The 25,910-nt window shown below is 41.8% G+C and overlaps 1 protein-coding gene across 1 annotated transcript in view; it reads left to right on the forward strand.

Annotated features, from left to right (window-relative positions):
- Nucleotides 1-16,646, forward strand: part of VIM (vimentin) — a 31,000-nt gene extending 14,354 nt beyond the window's left edge. The window contains exons 3-9 of the mRNA XM_089693706.1: nucleotides 5,752-5,847; nucleotides 7,945-8,106; nucleotides 9,469-9,594; nucleotides 12,783-13,003; nucleotides 15,100-15,143; nucleotides 15,796-15,878; nucleotides 16,158-16,646. Coding sequence (XP_089549832.1) covers nucleotides 5,752-5,847; nucleotides 7,945-8,106; nucleotides 9,469-9,594; nucleotides 12,783-13,003; nucleotides 15,100-15,143; nucleotides 15,796-15,878; nucleotides 16,158-16,202 — 777 coding nt within the window. The 3' untranslated portion in view covers nucleotides 16,203-16,646. The remainder of the gene's footprint in view (nucleotides 1-5,751; nucleotides 5,848-7,944; nucleotides 8,107-9,468; nucleotides 9,595-12,782; nucleotides 13,004-15,099; nucleotides 15,144-15,795; nucleotides 15,879-16,157) is intronic.
- Nucleotides 16,647-25,910: the final 9,264 nt, after the last annotated feature.

The raw sequence follows: 25,910 nt of genomic DNA on the forward strand, positions 1-25,910 counted from the left end.
GTGCCTACCACAACTAGGTACCCACTTTCTGCATCAACCCAAAAAAAGTGATAGAGGGGGGGGGACATAAAGCAGAACTTTCCTTTTAGTGTGAAATTCTGCTTTAACCCTAACTAAGCTTAAAGCTGTCCCCACCCCCTCTTAACACCTATGCTGACTAACCTGTGTAAAAAAAAGATGTATATACTTAAAGCGGAGTTCCACTCACCTGTCAAAAAATAAAGGTCAGCAGCTACAAAAACTGTAGCTGCTGACTTTTAAAAAACAGCCACTCACCTGTCCCTCAGTCCCGTGGTGTGTCTCCCGCAGCCCATTTCACCAGCCCTCATGGATTACAGGAGGCCGGCATCTTCAGTGTGGGTACCCGGCTGTGATAGCTTGCGGCTTCACAGCCTGGTGCCCACTGCGCATGAGTAGCTCTGCGCTTCATGAATGGTCCTGTAGTCTTCTGGGACCTGTCACGTGTCCCAAAAGACTACAGGAAGGGAGGGAGGACTCCTTCTGTTTCCGATCGCCTAGGTGATCGGACCGAAAATGGGAGTGGGTACCTGTCAAATTTGGGTACCCCCGCCCCCCAAAGGTGCCAATCCTTAATGGGGAGCAGTCCTAAAGCGGAACTTCCCCTTTTGGGTGGAGCTCCGCTTCAACTATTTTCAGCCTGCTTTGAGCTGGCCGTGTGATCTCCTCCACTAGACTAGGCTTATGTGTCTTTGTGCTGGGAGTGCGCTGTGCAGTACAGAGATCGGGGTCTCACTGGGAGCCCCAGGTCCCATACTAACAATCCCAACACAAAGACACATATGCATATATTTGGAGAGAGGAGGTAGTGCTGACAATAAATGGGCTATTGTAGCCTATGGATGACTTCACCACTCCAGCCATTGTTGGTGCTCTCTTCTCCCCCCTGCAGCCACTATTGGCTAACACAGGGGATCATGTGATCAGACCAGAGCGGCCCAAAAATAGGTAAATATACACCTTTTTTTGCACAGGTTAGTTAGCACAGGTGTTAGGAGGGGAGAGGGGACAGTTTTTAGACCGGTTAGGGTGAAGCTAAAATTCTACTTTATATAAAACCAAAAATAATTAAAAGTAGACGCTACTCCTAAAATAAATGATATCAATAACCTACTAAATAAGTGAAATCCCAACAAAATGTGTGCAGAATGATTAATACATAATATGTAGTTCATAAAATGTCCATACAAATATATGGTATCTAATTTCAATACTCATAAAGTGTCCATGCAACAAATATGCAGAGAACCCATGCACTGTGTTCACAGAACCCGATGGTGAATGTTCATTCCAAAGACCATAGTTACATAGTTAGTCTGGCTGAAAAAAGACAAAAGCCCATCTAGTTCAACCATTAAAAAAAAAAAAGTTATAATCCTATACCCACAGTTGATCCAGAGGAAGGCAAAAAACCCAGCAAAGCATGATCCAATGACTAGTGATCCATCACGTGTGGTGAGATTATTAACTTACCAGATCTTTATAATCAGTGAGCCTATCACACCTCTCAATTGAGACCATCAGCAAGGAGAGGAAATGGAAATGGGGCAGGTAACATCACTTTCTTGTAATGCGCAATCTCTTGTAGATGGGAATGGTACACATATACTCGTTGAGACAAAGCTTCTATAGTGCAGTATGATTGATTAAAAAAGGAAAGTCAGTAAAACTAATTGCACTCACATTTTGTTGTGCCTAATCGGTACTAGCACAAAGCGAAGGGTAGGATCAAACTCCATGCACCGTCGCTAGCACTCGCAATCCCTGAGCCGGCATGCATTCCACAAACCTGAACTTGTTCACCGGAAGTGACATAGACAGAAACTGAAAGTGACGACAACGGCCAAGCCTCAATGCATTTTGAGGAATCACATCATCCAAGGATCAGGCCCTCCTATCCCTCTTGTGTTGAACTGTATTGTTCTGTATTGTCTCCCGTTATATTGTAAAGTGCTGAGCAAACTGTTGGCGCTATATAAATCCTGTATTATAATAATAATCAGGATTATGGAGCTGTGATGAATTGTGTCTTTTATATCTGCCTGGAGTTCAGCTTTAAAATGATTTGGAAAGGTCACAATGTCTGAAAATGTTATTTTTGCTTTCTGTGATTTCCTGTTTTGGTGGCAGTCACACCCCCATTTCTTGGGTAGGTGTCACATGGACAGGAAGTGCGGTGAAATTTCTCCATTGAGGGTCACAAACATCTATAAAATTTGGGAAACAATTTTAACTCTTCCCTCCTCTGTATAAATCTGATAAAAGGTTTGGCTGGACTTAGGCTTTCGGCAGCATTTATAGGGTTTTGACAACACTTTCAAAATCATGCCTTGTTTTTGAGCGTTTGTGTATGATATTTTCGCCACACGCATAGGGCAGTCCATTAATTTCAGTGGGCTATCCTACGCATGACAAATGTGTGCAAGAAAGATTACAAAAAATGATAGTTCCCCTTTAATAGTATCCAATAAATCTCAAATCTTTTATTACTATTAATAAGAAGAAACAGCAGTGAGCGCTAATCCTGAAAGCGGCTAGGCACTCTAAGCAACCAATAACACTTAAAAGCAATAACATAAAAATAGTGCAGCGCTGAAAATAATGACAAAATGACAAAAAAGTAGTCCACTAAAAGTCTATGTCATATAAACGTATCCAGTGTCAGATGTGGATTCAGAATAGGTGATCCGTGTGGGAATGGCTGGAAAACGCACTCACCAGAAGTAAGACACATAAACGCAGTGTGTATATAAAGCTCATGGATCTTCAATCCAGAGGGAAGTAAAGCTGATCCGGTTACAGGAATGGTGGATCCCTCCTCCGCAGATGCAGCAACAGATCTTCCTTAACACGATTAGATGTAGAATTCCAAGACCAAGGTTCTGCAAGCAAAAGCTCCTCAAGGGAGTTTTAGGGAAGGACACCCATAGTGAAGTAGGTAATAAAAGGCAGCTTTATTCACAATAATGATATCCAATTCAAAGCAGGCAGGTATCATACAGATGTGTCAGCAAGACAACTAACCCTGGTACTTTGAATAGTGGCCGCCGGGCCTCCACGTGGCACCGGCGGCGTAGCGTCTCGACGTCCAGGCTCCTCCTTACGCGTTACGTGCGCACGCACATCTTCAGAGGTATGGAACCATGGAATTCTGCATCTAATCGTGTTAAGGAAGATCTGTTGCTGCATCTGCGGAGGAGGGATCCACCATTCCTGTAACCGGATCAGCTTTACTTCCCTCTGGATTGAAGATCCATGAGCTTTATATACACACTGCGTTTATGTGTCTTACTTCTGGTGAGTGCGTTTTCCAGCCATTCCCACACGGATCACCTATTCTGAATCCACATCTGACACTGGATACGTTTATATGACATAGACTTTTAGTGGACTACTTTTTTGTCATTTTGTCATTATTTTCAGCGCTGCACTATTTTTATGTTATTGCTTTTATTACTATTGTTTGGGATTTTATATAGGGCCAACAGTTTGGCAGCGCTTTACAATATATAGGATGACAGTACACTTCAAGACAAGATAGTTAGAAGGGCCCTGCCCATGGCGCTTACAATCTAATAAAAAAGACGTTCTTCTTTACTGACCCTTCATTTGATATCCTTTATCACTTCCTCATTAACATTTTCTGCAAACCTATACTAGCCACTCTATGTTTTGCACATGGTTATTATTTTATACTTATTAAACAGTTTGTCAATATTTATTTCTGATACTGAGTTCTATTGTAGGAAGAGCAGCCAGGGACACAATGGTGGATTAACTGCTGACATGTTTTGCACCCACAATTATTCCTGAACACAGCACTCTTTGTGCCATGCCCTTTCATATGTAAAGTGAATATATGAGGCATTTATGGAGCTCCCATCACATGCAGAATGATCAGCTGTTTCTTGTTTTACTCAATCTTTTACAGTTAATAAATGCTTTAAATTGTTAAAGCACAAACTCAATATAGAAATCTTGCAGTTATGTCCAAGAATAGAGTCACTGCCATTGATTATATATCAGGCCTCACTAGTAGTAGTTAGTCACATTAATATTATAAAGAATTTATGTAATGCCAACAGTTTGCACCTCACTTTACAAAATAAAGGGAACCAGTACAGGTACAATACAATTCAATACAAGACGGTTAGGAGGACCCTGTTCCTGAAAGCTTGCAGTATAAAAGAGAAGGGGAAATTATTCAAAAGGTAATAGCTGTGTGGGAGGTGGAGTATTTTAGAGCTCAAATTCCAGTTGTTAGGTAGACAATATGGCTTCCCTAAAGAGATGAGTTTGCAGGGATCACCTAAAAGCAGACAGAGCAGGGGATAGCCAAACAGATTGGAGTACAGAGTTCTATAGGATAGGTGAGGCTCTGGAGAAGTTCTGTAAGTAAGAATGGGAGGAGGTGACAAGGGCGGCAGGTCTTGGGTTGAGCACTCAGGATGGTGTTGGTGATATTTTGAGACGAGATGTTGTTGTTAGTATTTAGAATTTTTCTGTTTAGGCGCATGGAAGACAGCGAAAGGATTGGCAGGGAGGGGCAGTAGACAATTGGTAAAGCGGATTGAAGGGGTGGGGGTTGGCCTGTGTAGAGGTAGTCCAACAAGGAGGGAGGTGCAATAGTTGAGGTGAGAGATAACAAAGGGGTGAATTAGTAGATTGGTGGCTTCATTGGTTAAGAAGGGGAGTATTTTGCCAATGTTACGGCAAGATATAGACAATGGTTGGATATAGAGCCTGAAGATGAGCAGAGTCCAGAATTACACCTAACACCCTGGTATGAGTGAAGCACCTGATAACTGTGCTGTCAATTTTGATGGAAAAGTTACTTCTTCATTGGCTTAGAGAAGCCACAAAAAGTCTTCAGTATTACAGAAAAAGTCCAGATGAATATGACTTACTACTACTAGCTTCACCTACCATGTCCTATGTTAGGAGTTCTCAACCAAGGTTCCTCCAGATTTTGCTAGGGGTTCCATGAGCAATGAGCAATTTCTGCCTCTCAGATAAGTTCCCACTGACTTTTTTTTTTTAGCTGTCTGTATGGGGGTAATTCTTGCCAATGACCACAAGTGTAAGGAGCATTCTTCCCACTGACCATCACACTAATGTATACTCATCTTTCTGGTGGTTCATGTCTTCTACCTTCCTTCCATTTAGGCGTTACAGCCTACATAAGACTCTTCAGCATTTATTATTTCCAGGAGTGTTGGATACTTGCTTTCCCAACCATGTGCTATGACTCCATCCTCTGACTCCTTCATCACTGCTGAGTCCTTTAGTGATGTAGGGGTCGGAAGAAGGAACCACAGTGCACGGGAAACAGGCATCTGACACTTCCAGAAGTGTTGAATGCTGAGGAGGCTGGCAGAGATTGCAACACTGGAACAGAAGGGAGATAGAAGACAGAAGGCCGAGGGGGAGTGCCATTAGGACATTATTGGCAATTGACAGGTTCTCCTTAAAGCCAAATGAAGATTCACTTTTGTGCTAGTGTACAGTTTACTGTACTTTAGTAAATTAGGCCCATTGTCTCATGTTCAATAATGAAAGTGGGAATCTCACACGCCCTTGATAAATGAGTCCTTTTCTGAGCAATATTGATGATATTCATTGTAAATATTGGTGCCTGAAACGCAATGATTGAAGTGGTGTTTGAAGACTGTATGTATGCGTAACCATGTATGTTACTACAATAAACTGACACATGTTCCACTTTGCATACAGGATGTTGACAATGCATCCCTGGCACGTATTGACTTGGAGCGCAAACTGGAATCCCTCCAGGAGGAGATCATCTTCCTGAAGAAGTTACACGATGAGGTGAGTTTGTGTTCCATTTATGTTGCGCTGCTTTTTTTATTGAATCTCAAAGAATGTCAATCCAACATTTCATATTCCTGATATGTGCCTGTTGTACCATGTACTTGGATGAAAAAGAATCCTGCTTTCATTGCATTGTTTCCTCTATGTGAAATCCTGGTCTTCCTACCAGTCCCTTTACTTTTGTATTAAAAACTGACTACACTAGGCATGAAAGCACAGCGTGGTCAGTTTTCTGGCTATGCTGGGAACTCAGCCTGCTTTCCTCCAATGATGAGACTTGTGCTGACATGCCTACCCCCAACTACCCCCCACACAGCCATTCACTGGGATGTTTTGCCCTTCATATCTATATTAAATGGAATGGGCTGTTTTACTGCGTTCAGATGAGTTGTAGAAAACTAACTTAAATAATCTAGCTCTTGGCTGACATATGCCCAGTAATGACTCTTCACACCATTCCTACACCCAATTTGTGAGACTAAGGCAGTATTCACAGAGGTGCACCCTATTCTATCATTAGGGATTAGTGATTTTAGCTAGTGATGTCCTTAGCTCTTTGGGAAATAATAGATTAGATCTTTGTTCAGCTTTAATAAAGTTGACTATTTACTAATAGATTTGTGTTTGAAAATTTTTGTTTATGCAACGTCCGTTCCAATTCAAAGGAGCAGGATGGAAAATTTATCTCAAAATAATTTTTTTCTAGCAGCGTATTTAGTTTTGGTTGAAGTTATCTCAAAATTGAATGTTAAAAGCAAACACAATTTTGAAGTACTTTCGAATGACATTTGTCAAGTCTCTGTTGGCATTGAATGTACTGCTGAAACTGTTCATATGAATGTTTGTTAAAAAAAAAGCTACCAGTGTATTTAGTGCTTTAGTCTCCATCAGGGTTTTTTCAGCAGTATGTGGAGATCTGGGCTTAAGGTGGCAGAACCACTCTGCTCCTCCAGTGATTAGTCTGTCCACAGATCTGGACACAGCTTGCTCCGCCGTTACAACTCTAATAGTATCTCTTTTCATCTCTGTGTATCACCTGAGGCTTGTAACTTCAGTGGGTATACACTCACCGGCCACTTTATTAGGTACACCTCGCTAGTGCCAAGACAATATCCCCCACACCATGACACCACCACCAGCCTGAACTGTTGATACAAGGCAGGATGGATCCATTGTTTCATGTTGTTTACACTAAATTCTGACCCTACCATCTGAATGTCGCAGCAACCAGTCTGCCCATTCTCCTCTGACCTCAGCATGGCATTATCGTCCTCACAGCTGCAGCTCACTAGATATTTTCTCTTCTTCGGACCATTCTCTGTAAACCCTAGAGATGGTTGTGCATGAAAATCCCAGTAGATCCACAGTTTTTGAAATACTCACACCAGCACGTTTGGCAATAATAGCCATGCCACATACAAAGTCACTTAAATCCCCTTTTTCCCCCATTATGATGCTTGGCTTGGACTTCAGCAAGTCGTCTTCACCACGTGTACATGTCTAAATGCAGTGAGTTGCTGCCATGTGATTGGCTGGAGCAATTTGTGTTTTATCAAGCAATTGAACATGTGTACCTAATAAAATGGCCGGTGAGTGTATGTAAGGGTTTACAACCACTTTAATGTATGGTGAATTGCTGCAGTCTACTGGATAGTAATGTGTTTTTTTTGCATGTTCTATGTCAGTGGTTCTCAACCTGTGGGTCGCGACCCCTTTGGGGGTCGAACGACCCTTTCACAGGGGTCACCTAAGACCATCGGAAAACACATATATTATACTGTGTAAAAAGCAGCTGCTGTGTAGAAAGCAGCTACTGTGTAGAAAGCAGCTACTGTGTAGAAAGCAGCTACTGTGTTGAAAGCAGCTACTGTGTTGAAAGCAGCTGCTCTGTAGAAAGCAGCTACTGTGTAGAAAGCAGCAGTATTGGAGGTAAAACGACACTTCATGAATTATAATTACTGGGTAAATAATTATAGGGTTGGGGGTCACCACAACTTGAGGTACTGTATTAAAGGGTCGCGGCATTAGGAAAGTTGAGAACCACTGTTCTATGTCAATCAAGCATTACCAAATGGTTAATTTTCTCGTTTCCAGGAAAACCGTGAACTTCAAGCTCAAATCCAAGAACAACACGTACAGATAGACATGGATGTGGCCAAGCCCGACCTCACAGCAGCCCTGCGTGATGTCCGTCAACAGTACGAGAACGTTGCTGCTAAGAACCTGCATGATGCCGAGGATTGGTACAAGTCTAAGGTACTGCAATGAGACTGAAGAAAGCAGCGGCACATATTTTGACTTTCCTATAATCTGAGATGTGACTTAGATCTTTAGTATACTGGCCGAAAATCCCAAATTTAGCAGGACTGTTCAGGACCTTTGATAAAAGAGCCCAAACTGAAAATAGCTGGGCACGTATACTTCTGGGTTTTTAGGCTTTGGGTAACCCAGTGAGGGGTGTAGCTAACTTCACCCCAGGCTTAGCCACGGAAATTGATCAAGAATACGCTCAGTATCTGCTCCTTCAGCTGTTTTACATGCACTCCTTCTTTTCCCAAATTGTGCACCCTTAGGAGACTAAACCTGGCCATAGACGACTGGAATCTTGGTCAGTTCAGCAGGAACTGGCTGAGATTCGCACAATGTATGAGCAGGCTGAATGTGCCCAAGTTAATTGGGTAAACCAACCAGCTGGATTTTACATGCAATTATTGCTAGCGGTTATGATAGCTGCTAGCAGTAATCACTGTGTTCTCCTGGCGGGGGCCCATGGTTGTAACCTCTGGTTGCAGTAAAGAAAATCACTCTGTCTGAGGTGACCTTAAAAATTGCTATTAATGATATGCAAATTTTGACTTGTTTTCAAAAGTCCATAACTAAGCCCTCAGCTCCAACTCTAACCAATCCCCCCACCCACCCTGGCCACTGACGAACAGAAATCAGAGATTTGTGATTATTACAGAGAGCGTTATTGATGTGTGAGTGTCATTGTCAGTCTGGTTTCACCTCCCCTTTGGGGCAAGATGGAGGAGTTCAATTAGGGAATAACTGATTCAATAGGAGTAGACTGGAGCTTTGCTGACTGATTATTCACTGTTGAGTTGTGTACAAGCTGTATAGTTCAAATTTAGCAGCAGTTTCTATAAAAATTAGAAAAGTAAAGGGTTGCTTTATCCTTTTGCCAAAAACTTATATGTAGGGCATCAAGGAGTGTGTCCATACGCTGCACATATGCAACCATGGTGGCTGTGGATGCAGTGCTGGAAGCATAGAGTGAGTGCCCATATGATGCATATCAGCATGTGGACATTAAGGTCCACCCTTCTTGTTGGCACACATATAGTTATGATCAGGAGCCGTCGTGGTTGGCACTTGATCATGTGACCACTCTGACAGCCAATCACAGTGGTCACATTGGGAAATCTGTGCCACCCCTTAAGCCCCAGGGGCTGCAGCGAGAAGGGTCGAGAAGGGGTTAAAAAGGTTTGCTGCTGATGTAGTAATTTCTTTCTATGTCCCATCTGATAGATGAATAAGTCTTTGGTGTCTACCACAAACTGACGTATCTGTGTAGTGTCACTACAAATGTTAAGTCATCTGTTTTGTTTTTTTTTCTAGTTTGCTGATCTGTCTGAAGCTGCTAACCGCAACAATGAAGCCTTGCGCCAGGCTAAGCAGGAGACCAATGAATACCGCCGGCAGATCCAGGCTCTCACCTGTGAGGTGGACGCAATGAAAGGATCTGTAAGTAAAACAAGATATTTCCTTGGGTATACTTTACAGTGTGTATGGGACGAGGGCTGCGTAGACAAGCCTTTTTTTTTTCAAACAAATTAAATTTTTAATTATTATTTATTTATTACAGGTACTTATATAGCGAAGTCAATTTACATATATATTGTACATTCACATCAGTCCCTAACCATCAAGGAGCGTACAATCTAAGGTCCCTAACTTACATTCATACATACACATACTAGGGCCAATTTAGACAGGAGCCAATTAACCTACCAGCATGTCTTTGGAGTGTGGTAGGCAGGGGCGGACTGACAACTCATGGGGCCCCCAGGCAATAGGGGAACATGGGGCCCCTGTGTCCTTGCCCAAACTCAAAAAAGCCTATGAAAAAGGTACCAGGGGCATCTCATGGGGCCCCCTACTGACTCCGGGCCCTCAGGCAGTACCCAAGTTTCCAAATGGTCAGTCCGCCCCTGGTGGTAGGAAACCGGAGTACCCGGAGGAAACCCACACAGGCACAGGGAGAACATGCAAACTCCAGGCAGGTGGTACCATGGTTGGGATTCGAATCATCGATGTATTAGTGCATGTGCGTTTGCGTGAGCATCATCCCATAATTTGAATGGGCTGCCGTATCTGCGAGAAACGTGTGGAAAACAGTCTCTGACTCTTTTTCTAAAAACGTGCTGCATATTCTGATGTGTGGGGATTCCATGAAGAATTAATGGCACCCCATACATCTGCTAAAGAGCAGTGTGTTTTGCTGGAGGGTCAGGAACAAATGCGATTTCACAAGTGTGAACCTAGGCTTAATGGATACAGAGCTGCATTAACTTGTGTCTCATATCCACCCGGAGTTCAGATTTTTATATGATTTTCACATCTTACATGGTTCCGTTTCCATATATTTGTCACCATATTAAAGTAAACTTGTTATAATAGAAAAAATGGAGGTTGTCATTTGCCGTCCTTCCTGAAAATGTTGGTTGTCTGGCTCCTATGCTGACCCGCCCACTTTACTTACTTCCTGAGCCACTGACGCAGAACAAGTATGCCAATCAAGAAAAGTCATGGTTCCTTATATACATAATAGTTCCAGGTCACTCTCCACATAAAAAAACACAAGGAGATCATTACATTTACATTATGTAGCATTTCCAGAGGACTGGGTTCATACTGGTACGCTGCGGTTTTGCTGCAGCACGAGTGCATCTGCGTTGTTGGTGCATTGTACCGACCGTTTTAGCTATAGTCCCATAGACTTCTATTAGGTTGCATGCTTTTGCCATGTTTTCTGAAAGTGCACCAAAATTCCTGTATTTTTGGCGCGCTTTCAGGAAACACGGGGAAAAACACACAACCCAATAGAAGTCTATGAGACTGCAGCTAAAACTAAAGCAATTAAAATGCACAAAAAACATGGATACAACTATGCTGCGGCCAAACAGCAGTGCACCATTGTGAACCCGCCTGAAGTAGAAGTCATCGATAGCCCTTCCTTGTTTCTTCTATAGCTGGTTAGCTTTAAATATAGAAAGCTGTAGTTTAGCCACTAGAACACAGGTGTCAAACTGGCGGCCCTCCAGCTGTTGCCAAACTACAAGCCCCATGAGGCATTGCAAGATTGACAGTTACAAGCATGACTCCCAAAGGCAGAGGCATGATGGGACTTGTAGTTTTACAACCGCAGGAGGGCCGCCAGTTTGACACCCCTGTCCTAGAAGGAGCTCTCACTGGCTTAGCCGAATCTACTTCTTTTAACAATAATTTAGATGACATACCAGCCACACAGGGGGTGCATTGGTTTCAAAACGTCATCTGGCTCAAAGACATGCATTGTGAGAAGGACCAGCAAAGTGCAGCCTTTGTGTAGCATTTCAAAGCAGAAATCAGAGCCTGAGTATTTCATGAGCATATATGACTGCCCCTGTGTACATCCCTGTGCAAATAAAATAACTAAAGCTAGAAACAAGGGCTTTAAAACATTAACATGCATTAATAAGATGATGGGGCAGCACAGTGGCTAAGTGGGTAGCACTTCTGCCTGGCAGTACTAGGGTTGTTGGTTCAAATCCCAACCACAGCACCACCTGCCTGGAGTTTACATGTTCTCCCTGTGCCTGCATGGGGGTCCTCTGGTTTCCTCCCACACTCCAAAGACATGCTGGTAGGTTAATTGGCTCCTGTCTAAATTGGCCCTTGTATTTGTATGTATGAATGTGAGTTAGGGACCTTAGATTGTACACCCCTTGAGGGTTAGGGACTGATGTGAATGTACAATATATATGTAAAGTGCTGTGTAATTGACAGCTCTATATAAGTACCTGAAATAAATATATATAAGGCTGGCATCTGTTGCAGGTATAAAAAAAATATTTTGAAAAGACAGTACAGTACATGCAATAATGTAGAATAAATAGAGGTCTCTTTATAAACAAAATTGCTGTATGAATGTCACAGCATTCATGAATAATCCCCCTAATAAATCTAATGTGTTTATTTTGTTTCTAAGCATCAGCTCTATCTAGTGGCCATAATGCAGTATTTTCATGATTGAGGAATATCAGGAATTGTGCCACATTATGGCCTCTAGATGGGGCTGACAATCATATGAACTAAAATGAGACACATTAGCGGCATTTTTCGCAATGGCTGTGCAGACGCTGTGACATTTGTACAGCAATTTATTTATTTCTTTTAAATAGACACCATAATGTTTTGTAGATATTCTTGGTAATATTCTGTTAAGAAATGTAATGTCTACATTTTTAGACCAATATGAAATAATGTATATATATATTTCATATTTACTATTTCAACCTAGCAAGTGGATTTGTAGGCTCCTTTTTCACTTGTTTACCAGGTGAACCTGTGCTTTGTCCTTGTGCTTTAATAGTAGCCCCCGTAGCTGTTTATTTTTAACTTTGCATCGCTCCCCACCACTCCATTTGGCCATGCAAAGAGAGGTCATGTGATGCAGCCAAAAGCTTTTATGATAATTTACCAGTAATTGCTGCCCTCTTTTGCTTTCTGTATAGCTGAATCCCATACAAAGGCTTCCTGCCATGCGCACGGCTGAGGACTCCACGCTATAATCATATAGTTATTATATCATTTGACTTTCATTGCTGGTTATATTACTCTAATATCCTGAACGTTTTTGCTGTCTACAAGTAAATTGTCCTGTCCTACAGAACGAGTCTTACGAGCGCCAGATGCGCGAGATGGAAGAGAACTTCGCCCTTGAAGCCGCTAACTACCAGGACAATAATAACCGCCTCCAGGATGAGATCCATAAAATGAAGGAGGAGATGGCCCGCCACCTGCGCGAGTACCAAGATCTGCTCAACGTAAAGATGGCTCTTGATATTGAGATCGCCACCTACAGGAAACTGCTGGAGGGAGAAGAGAGCAGGTAAAAGAAGCAGCACTGGTCTCTTTATCAAACACACAATTTGGCATTTCTATTGCAGTGACATAAAATGATAATAATTAATCAGACTTTCTCAACTTTAACTGATCACTTGTGCAGCACCATGGCAACTGCAGATCAACCAGACACTAAGATGGCAGCTTCCATGGCTGTAAAGGATAGGAGGGTTTAGTTCCACTTTAAGTACTGCTAAGTGGATGGAATATTGTGAGGGAGAATGCTGTAAGGTAGAAGAGCTATGCTGCATATGAGAGAAAGCTGCATGGTGGAGGAGCTATGCTGTGTTTTCTAAGCAGGAGAGGGGACTATGATGTGTTTTCTAAGCAGGGGAGGGCTTTGCTAGGTTTTCTAAGCAGGGGAGGGGCTATGCTGTGTTTTCTAAGCAGGGGAGGAGTATGCTGTGTTTTCTAAGCAGGGGAGGGGCTATGCTTTGTTTTTTAAGCAGGGGAGAGGACTATGATGTGTTTTCTAAGCAGGGGAGGGCTTTGTTAGAAAGAAAATTACATAAGTGGAGGCTTGCTGTGTATGAGAGAAAGCTGCATGGTGGAGGAGCTATGCTGTGTTTTCTAAGCAGTGGAGAGGCAATTATTTGTTTTTCTAAGAAGGGAAGGGGCTTTGCTGTGTTTTCTAAGCAGGGGAGGGGACTATGATGTGTTTTCTAAGCAGGGGAAGGCTTTGCTATGTTTTCTAAGCAGGGGAGGGGCTATGCTGTGTTTTCTAAGCAGGAGAGGAGTATGCTGTGTTTTCTAAGCAGGGAAGGGGCTATGCTGTGTTTTTTAAGCAGGGGAGGGCTTTGCTAGAAAGAAAATTACATAAGTGGAGGCTTGCTGTGTATGAGAGAAAGCTGCATGGTGGAGGAGCTATGCTGTGTTTTCTAAGCAGTGGAGAGGCAATTGATTGTTTTTCTAAGAAGGGAAGAGGCTATGCTGTGTTTTTTAAGCAGGGGAGAGGACTATGATGTGTTTTCTAAGCAGGGGAGGGGCTATGCTGTGTTTTCAAAGCAGGGGAGCTGCTATGCTGTGCTTTCAAAGAAAGGGAGTGGCTGTGCTGTGTTTTTTAAGGAGGGGAGGGCTATGCTGTATGAGAGAGGATACTGCAGAGTGGAGGATCAGTGTTATGAAGGCGCTATGGAAAGGGCTAGCTTTAGGGAGGATGTGGCAGGTGCAAGGAGGACTAATCCTGTTTGGATTGTTGCTTGCAGGAGGAGTTTTGCTATGCATGAGAGAAAATTACATAAGTGGAGGCTTGCTGTGTATGAGAGAATGCTGCAGGGAGAGGAGCTATGCTGTGTTTAAGAGATTATTGCTGGGGGGTGGGACCATGTGGTGTGAGAGAATGTTGCATGGTGGGGATGGGAGTAGCTTTGCTGTAAGTAACAGAAAGCTGCAAGAGGAAGAGCCTATTCTGTTTTCAGGAGAATGTTGCTCAAGGGAGGAGTTCTGTTGCTTTCAGGAGACTGTTGTTCAGGGGAGGAGCTATACTGCTTTCAAGAACAAGATGCAAGGAAGGGATTTCTGTATGACAGAATATTGCTTGGGGAAAGAGCTTTGTTCTATGTGACACAGTGCTATAGGGGGAGTAGCTATTCTGTTTTTGGAAGCATGTTGCTTGAGGGAGGGGTTTTGCTGTAGTAGGGAGGAGTTTGTTCGATGGCTGTAGGGACAGTACTGCTTGGACTACACTGAAGTGGCAAAATAGAGGAAAGTTTGAAACAGTGAAATGGACAGCTTAGAAGTATGTTTATCTATATTAGTGGCTGGCACACATTACTAACATTTTAATGAAAGCCTATTATCGCTCAATCATTAATTTAACACCAGGAGCTGTCAGTGACAGCTCTGTCTCTGTGCTGAGGGTTGGGTATGCACTCACATGCCTCCTACATGCAGAGCCACTGAACGTGTAGTGCCAAGCATTAATGTGTTATACTGTCGTCATCATTGCCATCATATGACAGAACCCCTGATCAACCCAGATGGTGCAAAGGCACCCTGGTTGAGAAAGGCTGGTCTAAATGGCCAGGCATAATGGCCATGGTTGTTGGATTAATCTAAATGACATTTCTGGGTTTTTTTCAGAATCAGCATTCCAGTGAGTTCCTTTTCCACCATGAGCTTGAGAGGTAAATATTTATTTTTATTCATTCACACATCTGCAAATCAGGGTATCGTGGAGAGGGTCAGCGTACCATATGGGGAGAGCTTTCTTAATGTTTAAGTGTACCCTCACCTTGTAAAACAACCCATACAGTTTAAAATAGAAGGGAAGGTAAAACATTTGTGTATAGATATAAAGAAAAATTATAAATAAAATTGTCCCTTTTTTTTTTATAAGTGATCACATTTCCCCTGTTCTCAGCTGTACAGAGAGGTAAGGGAGGTGAAACAGCAGTGCATTGGCCCTCTCAGTGGATGGCTTTGCGGGGGGGTTCAGCACAAGTTTGATCATTGAAGGAGAGCAGCCTTAGTTCCCAGCATAGCTAGAGAACTGACCACACTATGCTCTATTGCCTAGTGTGGTCAGATTTTAATAGGAAAGCAAAGGGACTGGCAGGAACACCAGGGATTTCACACAAGGAAAACAATACAAAGAGAACAGGATACTTTTTTATACAAGTACATGCTACAGCAGGAACATATTAGGAATATGAAATGTTGGCTTTACATATTCTTTAAGGGCACAAGCCCACAAACCAACCCCAGAGTTCAGGCAGTGGTAGGTGGTTGTGTTGGTTTCTATGTATTTTTCAAATACAAAATCTTTTTATTTTTCAGAAACAAACCTTGACTCTCACCCAGTAGAGAGCCATTCCAAAAGAACACTTCTGATCAAGACCGTGGAGACCAGAGATGGACAGGTTGGTGTTATTAATGTAGCATTGGACTATTGTTAAAAATACAACTCACCCATCCAAGATATTCTAGATCCCTCATAAATGAACAAAAACAAGAACAGTGATCTTCCCTACACCTTTTCCAAATTACAAGTCCATTTTAAGCTCTTTAACACCTATAAACGGAGGGTCTGAGGCTGGTATTATAAAGTGGGCAGGCCTCATTCTTGAGTAGAGGAAACTTTAAACATACTAACAGATTTCTCACAAAATACCAATTAATGATATAATATATTTTGGCAGGTCATCAACGAGAGTTCCCAACACCATGATGACTATCAGGAATGAAGACGTCCTCTTGAACCCTAGAAAACCTTGACCAGCAACATTTTCTTGTCCCTTGTGTTTCAACCTTGAAGAAAACCAGCTTTCAAGTGCCTTATGCTGATAATTCAAGAGCAGGAGATAGACCTCCTATAGAGATGAGGTTGGCGGATTGCATACTCTCCAGTTGTGGGGGGAACCTAATGTCCCAGCATGCCTCTGGCTGGAAGTGCATTCTGGGACTGGGGTTTCACCACACCTTGAGAGCCGCAGGTCTGCTTGGCCTGCTATATAGAATAATTAGCCACTGGATTTCCAGAAAGTAGAGTCCATATTGAATGACAGTGGTCTAGTTTACAGACAATATAAGAGCAATATGTTGTGCCGCAATACTGTTTTTAAAAGTCCCAAGAAAGCTTTTTACTTCCAAGCAGCCTTTCAGTGCTTTAATAAAACTTTAGAAATAAACTGTGTTTTAGCTGTTTATTTTTATTATAAGTCTAATACCTTACCTGGGGTGTTCGATACGTGAGAGCAGCCTTACCAAAGAGAGCTTGACCAGTGAGACAGCCTTTCACAGCAATAGAGGATACCAACAATAACAGGTCTTATACCTCTTTTACACGTGTCTAAGGGTTTTTTCGCCTGGAGTCCAATTCAAGAGATTTTAACTCACATCTGTGCTTGTGGAAAGAAAGGCACAGATAGCAACATAAACAGGTTCATATGTTTGAACTCTTATTCACTCTACTAAAAATGTGTGGTTTTTTTTGTGTCTGTTTAACCATTGTAGAGAATTCCCACCACTCCTTATCCAAGAAAGGAATTTGGGATAATTTCCCCAATACGGACACAAACAGTGATAAAAACTCAACAGAGTCTTAAAGTGTTACTAAACCCAGGACATCACATTCACTATATCTGGTCTCCTACAGTACACAGAACATGGAAATGCAATTATTTTAATAAATATAAACTGCTAAATACCTTTTCTCATCAGCAGTTACAGCAGTCTTGTGACTTCAGTAGAGCACTGGTTAAAGCTTGTAGGAGGAGTTTTCTTTCTGCTTTAGGAGGATGTGAAATTCCTGACCCTCTGTCTGGACTGTGCTGATTAGCCCTGTGCTGATCACATGCACTCTCCCCCCCAAAAAAAAAAACCTCTCTAGCGATACACACCAAACTAAGCATGTGCATGTGACTATGATTCAGTCTGTATCAGGTGGCCATTTCAACAAGAGGAGGGGCAGAGAAGACAGGATCAAATAGCCTATTTACACAATGCAGAGGATTAACCCCTTAGGTTCCACAGTGAGTATAACAAGCATGCTTTACTGCATATACACACTGATTTTACGGTTGTGGGTTTAGTAACACTTTAAACTCTTCCCACTCTTTCCAATACAAAATTATTATTATTATTATTATACAGTATTTATAAAGCGCCAATAGTTCGCTCAGCGCTGTACATTACAAAGGGGGACAGAACAATACCAATACAATGCAAAACATGAGGGAATTGAGGGCCCTGCTCTTTCGAGCTTACAATCTAGGAGGGAGGGGATGGTGGCACAGGAGGAGAAAGCTGTGGGGGATGGAGTGGTAGGAAGAGTGGAGGAGGTCGGCAAGTTAGCAGGGGGTGTGGTAGGCTTCCCTGAAGAGGTGGGTTTTCAGGGTGCGCCTAAAGGAGAGGAGAGTAGGTGATAATCTGATGGGTTGGAGCAGGGAGTTCCAGAGGATGGGTGACACCCTGGAGAAGTCCTGGAGGCGGGCGTGGGAGGAGGAGACCAGGGAACTAAAATAAACCATTGGGCTGGAGTTGGGCTTTAAGGTACCCACAGGAGTGACATGACACCCCTGTGCTGACCTTGTCTTATGGGCACATTAGTAGCTAGCCAGGAAAATCCTTCCCAGGTGATCACTTCTTTCTCCAAAATTAGTGTCTAAGGGTCCACAGACAATTATTTACCAGTGCAACTGGCATCAGTCATACTGTTTGATTATAATATGTCCAAGGACACCATAGGACTGTGGACTGCAAGATAATCAGAAGAGATACCAAAACTAAAAACAATACTTTCAGAATGATTTAATAAAGAAACAAAGTTCAGTAGTCACATTTTACTGCCGTCAGTAAGGAAACTGCAAAAATGTAAAATCTGTTTGAAATGGAATATTGCAGTTTTCAGATCATCTTTGATTTTGGTAGTGCTTTGTTAAATTTTGTCTAATGAAATAGGGGTGTTTCTACCAACAGAGTGTACAACATTTTGCCAAAGAGGGGGCCTGTTAGCTGCCTCTGACACGTTTGGTCTAATGTTATTCAAGTTCTTTTTACATTGAGTTTAAGGCCGCATCCATACACTGGCAAAAATGGGGGCGGATTTAAAAAAAAAATAGACAGTGGACTCTGTAAGTGTGGTTGCTCCAGAGCTTAGTAAATAAATGAAGTATCACTTTGCAAAAAAAACACAATCACATGAAATGAAAATTTTAAAAAAGCATTTTTGTTTGCACATGATTGGTTGATGGAAGTCAGCAGCTCTTCCTCTTATTTACTAAGCTCTGGAGCAACTGCAGAATGCAGTCTATTTGCCGTTAGTAAATCCACCCCATGGTGTCATTTGGATCAGTGGTTTTCAGTCTTTGAGACCAGGGCCTGGTAAGTTCTTCCAAAACCTTCCATGCCCAACAGTAAAAAATGAACTTCATATTCACACGATAAAAGTATGGGAATGAAAAATGTGTATTGAGATGCCAAATGGCTCTGGAGCGGGCTTGTGGATTGGCTTAGGAGACGCTGCAGCATACTTAGTGGTCGCATAGAGGATCAGGTTTCTTAAGGGGCTGGGGGACACTGTTGGAGGTCAGGGGTCCCTATGGAGGACTGGAGGCTCTGCAGCACACTGGTGGGGGGGGGAGAGGGGACTGTGGGAAGTTGGGGGTAGTGTGGAGACTGAGGGCTTTCATTGGGCCTGTGGGCACTGCAAGCCAATATGTGAGGTTGGGTAGGGGCACTATGAGAGCTGGAAGGTACTGTGGGAGGTTAAGGGATCTGCAGCTGGCTGGAGGCCCAGGAGAAGGGAGGTCAGAGTCCAGCAGTGGGGCACAATGTGTTGGTGGTTAAGAACTACTGCTTTAGACAAGGATATAAAACCAATAAAGACACTTGGAACATGAAATACCTAAAAAGTCTTATTTTTCCAAAAGAGTCATGGATGCTCGGAATAGACCTGCAGAAAAAGAAGTTAGTCAATAGTGGATTTAAACATGCTTGAAAAAACATAAATCAACATTCAGAAAAAGGGAAAAAAAAGGGGTAGACTGTATGGGCCACTTGGTCTTTTTCTGCTGTCACTCTTCTATGTTTCTATTATTTCCTCCTATCAGCATATTCACTGTCAATATATGTGTACTACAACAGAATCTGAATGGCTTTTATTGCTGCACCCCCCCACCCTCTCAAAAACTTGCACTAGTTGCATTTAATACATTTATTTTATTACTCAAAGGAAATGAAATGCTTTCGGGCAGTAAAGTCTATCATTCAGACACGGTTACCATGACATCATTCAGACAGTGCTATCAGTGTTGATCATCATTCAAAGGATGGAAACATGGCATCATTCAGACACTAAAGCCTTGGCAGAGAAGACATTATTCATTTGGAACGTGATCAGATTAACTCTGGTAACTAGTACAATGTATCTACTGGTAACGAAAGCTTATGGCATGACAAAAGTTGCCAAACCCCAATGCGCAGTCATTATAGCACTGTGATCTGACTTCCATCATAATGCATTTTGATTCTGCCATAAAGTCAGTTGTCGTATCACTAGCCAGCTTTATGATGTTGCCCATTTGCAGTTTCAAAGCTTCCCCTCTGTAGGGCACCCATGGGTGGAGTTTCATTTCCTACTATTTAGATTCATCATAACATACACATTCAACATTCAACATACTTCTAGTATTACAAAGCACTGGCCCGATTTACTAAAGGAGTTAAGAATCTTTTCTCAAAAAATTGTGTGAATATTCATTATAATTATCCATTTGTGAAAAACATTGAACAGTGTTTTTTTGACACAATTTTGTAAGATTTTCAACTTGTAAAATTAGTCTTAGCAGGGTTAACTGAGCGCAGTCCACTCAGGTGACCATTTAACTGCTAACATACTAGAATACAAATAACGGAATTTAAAGTAGACATTGGTCCTTCCAGTTCAACCTGATATTGTGTTTATGTCACTACGATTTTCCATATCCCTGCAAATTGTGTTCAGTAAGAAACACATCTAAAAGTTTGTTTAATTTATCTATATTCCCTTCTGATACCACCGACTTTGGAAGGGAGTTCCACATCCTCTAACAGTAAAGAGCCCCTTACGTAGCTTAAGATTGAACCACCTCTCCTCCAACTTCATTGTGTTGCTTTTGTGTCTTTTTTAGAAACCTTAGGTGAAATGGTTTCCGCACGCTAGAATTACCATTTTAAGATTTTATGTTGCAATCATATCCCATTTTTAGAATAATAAAACTTATTCCTGCGCCAAAAGCTACAAAATCTAAACTGCTGCTGTGCAAATTGTGAAAAAACACAAACAATAAGAAATATAAATAAACAGCGCAAAAATAGATTTCTAAATCCACTCATAAAAAATTATTATATAAAGTACATAAATTAATAGTGAGTATCCTCAATTATATTATTATAAAACACCAAAAGTCCATGTGTAATAAAGATCAAAAATTCCAGAAATTCTTCAAATATAAAGAAAAACTTCCACCTTCCACCCGTGCAGAAACCAACATCAAATGCACTCACCAGAAATTGGTGAGTGAGAAGCCTTTAAGGAATTTTAAAGGGATCCTAAACCCTCTTTAGCATCCACTCTATAGAATTCTTCACCATCCGAATAGGCTCCACCGTTCAACCAGGAGAAAGAAATCTCAAATAGTGTAATATGTGTAAGATGGCCGCTGGAACGCACCGCTCAGCGTGCGCTCCACTCACCGGAAGTGACGTCAGACGTACGGGGTATGGACCGGAAATGCTTCAACGCGTTTCGCCCCTCCCATCGGGCGTTCTCAAGATGGGAGGGGCGAAATGCATTGACGCATTTCCGGTCCATACCCCGTACCTCTGACGTCACTTCCGGTGAGTGGAGCGCACGCTGAGCGGTGCGTTTCAGCGGCCATCTTTGGGAGCTGTGTTGGTCTGTGTGGATTCTCTGCTCTATCCTGTGGCTGGTGTGAGTTTCCTGGAATAAGGAGGCTGTTAAAACGCTCATGTTTTATCTGGAGGCTATTATATTCAATAAATGTGCCTTTTACAAGTTGCTGAGTGGCCTTAATCTCTGCTTTGAAATTTTACTATTATTTGGCAATATTACACTATTTGAGATTTCTTTCTCCTGGTTGAACGGTGGAGCCTATTCGAATGGTGAAGAATTCTATAGAGTGGATGCTAAAGAGGGTTTAGGATCCCTTTAAAATTCCTTAAAGGCTTCTCACTCACCAAGTTCTGGTGAGTGCATTTGATGTTGGTTTCTGCACGGATGGAAGGTGGAAGTTTTTCTTTATATTTAAGGAATTTCTGGAATTTTTGATCTTTATTACACATGGACTTTTGGTGTTTTATAATAATATAATTGAGGATACTCACTATTAATTTATTTATATAATAATTTTTTATGAGTGGATTTAGAAATCTATTTTTGCGCTGTTTATTTATATATCCCATTTTTAGCATGTCTTCCCCAGGGAGAATAAGTTTAATGTTTATAGTCATTCCTCAAAACTGAGGTCCTCTATCCCACATAACTGAGGTCCTCTATTCCCCATAATTTAGGTCCTTCACCCCCGATAACTAAGGTCCTCCATCCCCCTTAGCTGAGATCCTTCATCCCTCTTATTGGCTTTGTTGCCTTTCTCTGGACTCTCTGCAGGTCCAGCACATCCTTCTAGAGAATTGGTGACCAGAACAGGACCACATACTCAAGATATGGCTGAACTAGAATTTTATTTAACATCGCTTGAAGTAGTTTGTTTGAGCCAAGTTGGCCCAATTGACCTATTTCCATTACTACACAATGCAGCTGCTGTGTGCACTGTAATACACTGTAGTAGCATTAGCTACATATAGTAAGCGGCTTTGTGTTCCAGCAGCAGTAAAGATGACTTCCCATCCATTGCCAGATTTCAAGAGGATTGGGCTGAATGCTTCTCCACCATTCAGAAGAAGAATTTTCTTGTTTAATAATGAATACAAGGATTACTCTAATTGGCTGAAGTGAAAATTATAATGCCATCTAACCGCCTCTCCACCTTGGCGAGTCAGAGGAAGCCTTGTATTCGTTGATAAACATAAAAGGCTTCTCCTGAACAGCAGAGAACCACTCAGCCTGACTCTCTTTATATCTGATAGCAGATGGGAAGATGCCCGTTGTGCTGCTGGAACACAGCACTACTTACTGTGTAGCTAATGCTACTACACTATATGACAGTACACCCAGTGACCACATCGTTCTATAATGGAAACCATTCATTTGGGTCATCTTGGCCTTAGAAAACTATTTAAAGTGACATTAAGCATGGAATTCTACTTTATTCTGGATACACAATGCTTGTAGATCAGTATCTAAGGAATCTAGTTACTTTTTATGGGGTTCCTAGGTAATGGGGTTCCTAGGTAACAAGGTTCACACAACTGAGAATTCACATATTTTTTCTAACTGAATCAAATTTCAAATATGGAGCTCTCTAATGTTTGTAATCTATTCAGCAATGATAAATAAAAGTCACACTGGGGCTAAATTACAAAATACGGACTGAAGAAAACTGATGCATAAGTATAACAGTTGTCTGCAACAACCAATCACGTGTAGGGATCTGCTGCCCTCTACTTCCTGAATTAATGAATAGCTGTTGTTTGTCAATTAACAGTTATTTGGTTATACACAGGTACTTCCAGTCCCTGTTAGCTGGGTCAGAAACCCCGATTGGAGGACTGTGATATCTTATGTAAAGTGGAGTTTTTGAGAAGTAGACACAGAATTGGAGCACATGACCATCCATGCATAAGATGCTGCTATACTTATCCAGGCCAGAAGGATTGTCTATTAAGTCATTGTTCCTGTGTTCTGGATGTTTAACTGTAGCTGCCCATAACATCTTGATCTGAATCCGAGTGACAGAAAGCTCTCTGTCCTATTGTTATTATCTAACATGCACAGTGCCAGATAGCTAGGTCTGTGCTACTATATGTGTGTAGTGTTCACCTTCCAATATATTAGTAGGTGAACCTGTTTATTGCAATAGAGTTTAAATGCAGCTCTTGTTATTCTAGTTAACTCTTTCCCTTCTGGTCTGGGGTTCAATAGCTGGCTTTAGCTCAGAGCTCAATAACCAGCATAGGGTAGAGCCAGGTTAGGCGTCTGATGGCCACTTCTGGTAGTTGGAGGTCCAGTTGCATGACAGATTAAATGCTACTAGGGACTGAGTTCTAGTGCCAATGGTTGTTGTTGGTGAGAAGCTACATGCCAGGCAGGTTGGACAATGGTTGGAGGATCTCTCCAATATTCCTGATCTTGTGGTCTTTTGCATCAAGAAAGGACACCGCATCAAGGAGACCACTGAAACTGAACTTTGCTGCAACATTCATCTGGAGGTATCATCTTAATAACTATGTATACCTGGATATATGTGCACAATTCCAACAGGACCCCTGTTGGACTCTTGCTGATATTACCTCTTTGTATATTGGATTTATGTACTATTTCTGATATTTTCTTATATAAAACTTGTATTATTTCCATAGTGGTGTGCATCTACAGTATATACTTATGGTTAATGTTATATAATGGTTACAGTAGTTTCTCTGCTTCCAATTACCTTGATTAGATTACTGATTAATTTCCCAGGAAAGGAATTCCCTCTGCTCACAGAAGCCCTGTCCTGGGTGGAGACATTGCCAACTTTATATCAAACCCACTCTTCCACTTAGCAGAGGTTCTGGTATTTACCTACAAGTTTAACACAGTATCCGTTTGGGTAGGGCCATTTGTCATTACCTTCCCTTTAAAAGAGGGTTTCACGCATCTTTCAAATTAAACAAGTAATCAGGTTAATATATATAGTATCTACCCATAAATCACCTATAATAATCTATATTCAGTTTATATTGTGAGATAAGCACAAGCAGCTTTATTATATGGTTTTCATTCTAAAAAAATATGGATCCAAATTGCCCAAAATAAGAACATATTGAGAAAAAGAATATGATGGCCATTTTCCACATTGTAAATCATTTACTCTCATTTAGTGGATCCCAGTTAGTTTTAGTACAAGATGGAGATCCTGAAAATACGTGTTTATGGCCTGGTAACCAGCAAAGCCAGAGAATTACATCTCATTTTAGTCATTCTTTCCAGCATTTACTCATATAACTCCAAACTAACATCCAGGGTTCCAACGTTTCCATATAAGCTATACATTTTCCTTTCCATTTTACAAACACAATCCATGCCTGTGGAGTGATGGACATATGTCGGCCTGATATTTTCCAGTCTTTTATGACTCGGTCTACTCTCTGTTGTTCTGTAATAGACGTCAATTATGTCATAACTCCAGTTAAGGATCACGTATAGAGTTATGTCATACTTTGTGATGCTGCATTAATAGGGATGTGAGTAAATGGCCCCCGGGACAGGTGAGGTCATCTTATTTCCCTCATTACAGGGGGTGAAGAGAGTGCAACTATGACAAGGTCCATGGAGGTATGGGGCCCCCAGCATACCTGTCACTCCCATTATCTGTGATTGCCCTTTAAAGAGGTTCTTTGGTCAGTGTAAGAGACCCTGTCAGGTCTCTAAAAGCCAGAAGGTTTCTGCGATAGAAGACAACATATACTCACCTGTCTGGTGGTCTATTCTCCCACCTCTGCTCTGTTCAGCACTGCAGCCTTTGAAGGCTCCTTTGTTATTTGGTGCTTTTGGGAGTATTGGATGCCAGTGTCTCACACCATGTGCTGGATTCTTTGTCTGACCCCCTACATTACTTCTAAGTCTTGCAACCTTGTCCTCTATCCCATCAGGAGAACACATCATGTTGTGATGGTGGAGCAACTGAGCCCCACTAGGCATCAAGACTTTGAGGAGTTCTCCTGATACTTGCTAGAGTGTCTCTTACAATCAGACGTGGACTGAAATGGACCAAAGGCCTAAGGCCACAGCTGTTGGCTCTGGGCTGCTAATGTGGAGACTTGATTAACACCCTGTCACTCGAGCGTTTATCAGCACAAAAGTTTCTCATATGTTACCAAATAAAATCTCAGTTTTTTACACTATACTGGTGCTCTCTCAGTTTTTTAAAATTTGATTTTTTAGCATATCAGGGTGCCCCCTACGTATCTTAAGAGAACCAAAGCTTCTTCTTGGAATATTTCAGTGGATATTTCTTTTGGACTTGACTTCTCTTGCACCTCTTCAAGCAACAAAGCATTAGAAAACATGTTATATTACAGTGGGGCAAAAAAGTATTTAGTCAGCCACCAATTGTGCAAGTTTTCCCACTTAAAAAGATGAGAGAGCCCTGTAATTGGCATCATAGGTAGACCTCAACTATGAGAGACAAAATGAGAAAAAAAATCCAGACAATCACATTGGCTGATTTGGAAAGAATTTATTTGCAAATTATGGTGGAAAATAAGTATTTGGTCAATATTAAAAGTTC

Source organism: Staurois parvus, unplaced genomic scaffold, assembly GCF_062004578.1.
Source record: "Staurois parvus isolate SC_StPar_1 unplaced genomic scaffold, SC_StPar_1.0 ptg000636l, whole genome shotgun sequence".
In the NCBI taxonomy this organism is placed as follows: domain Eukaryota; kingdom Metazoa; phylum Chordata; class Amphibia; order Anura; family Ranidae; genus Staurois; species Staurois parvus.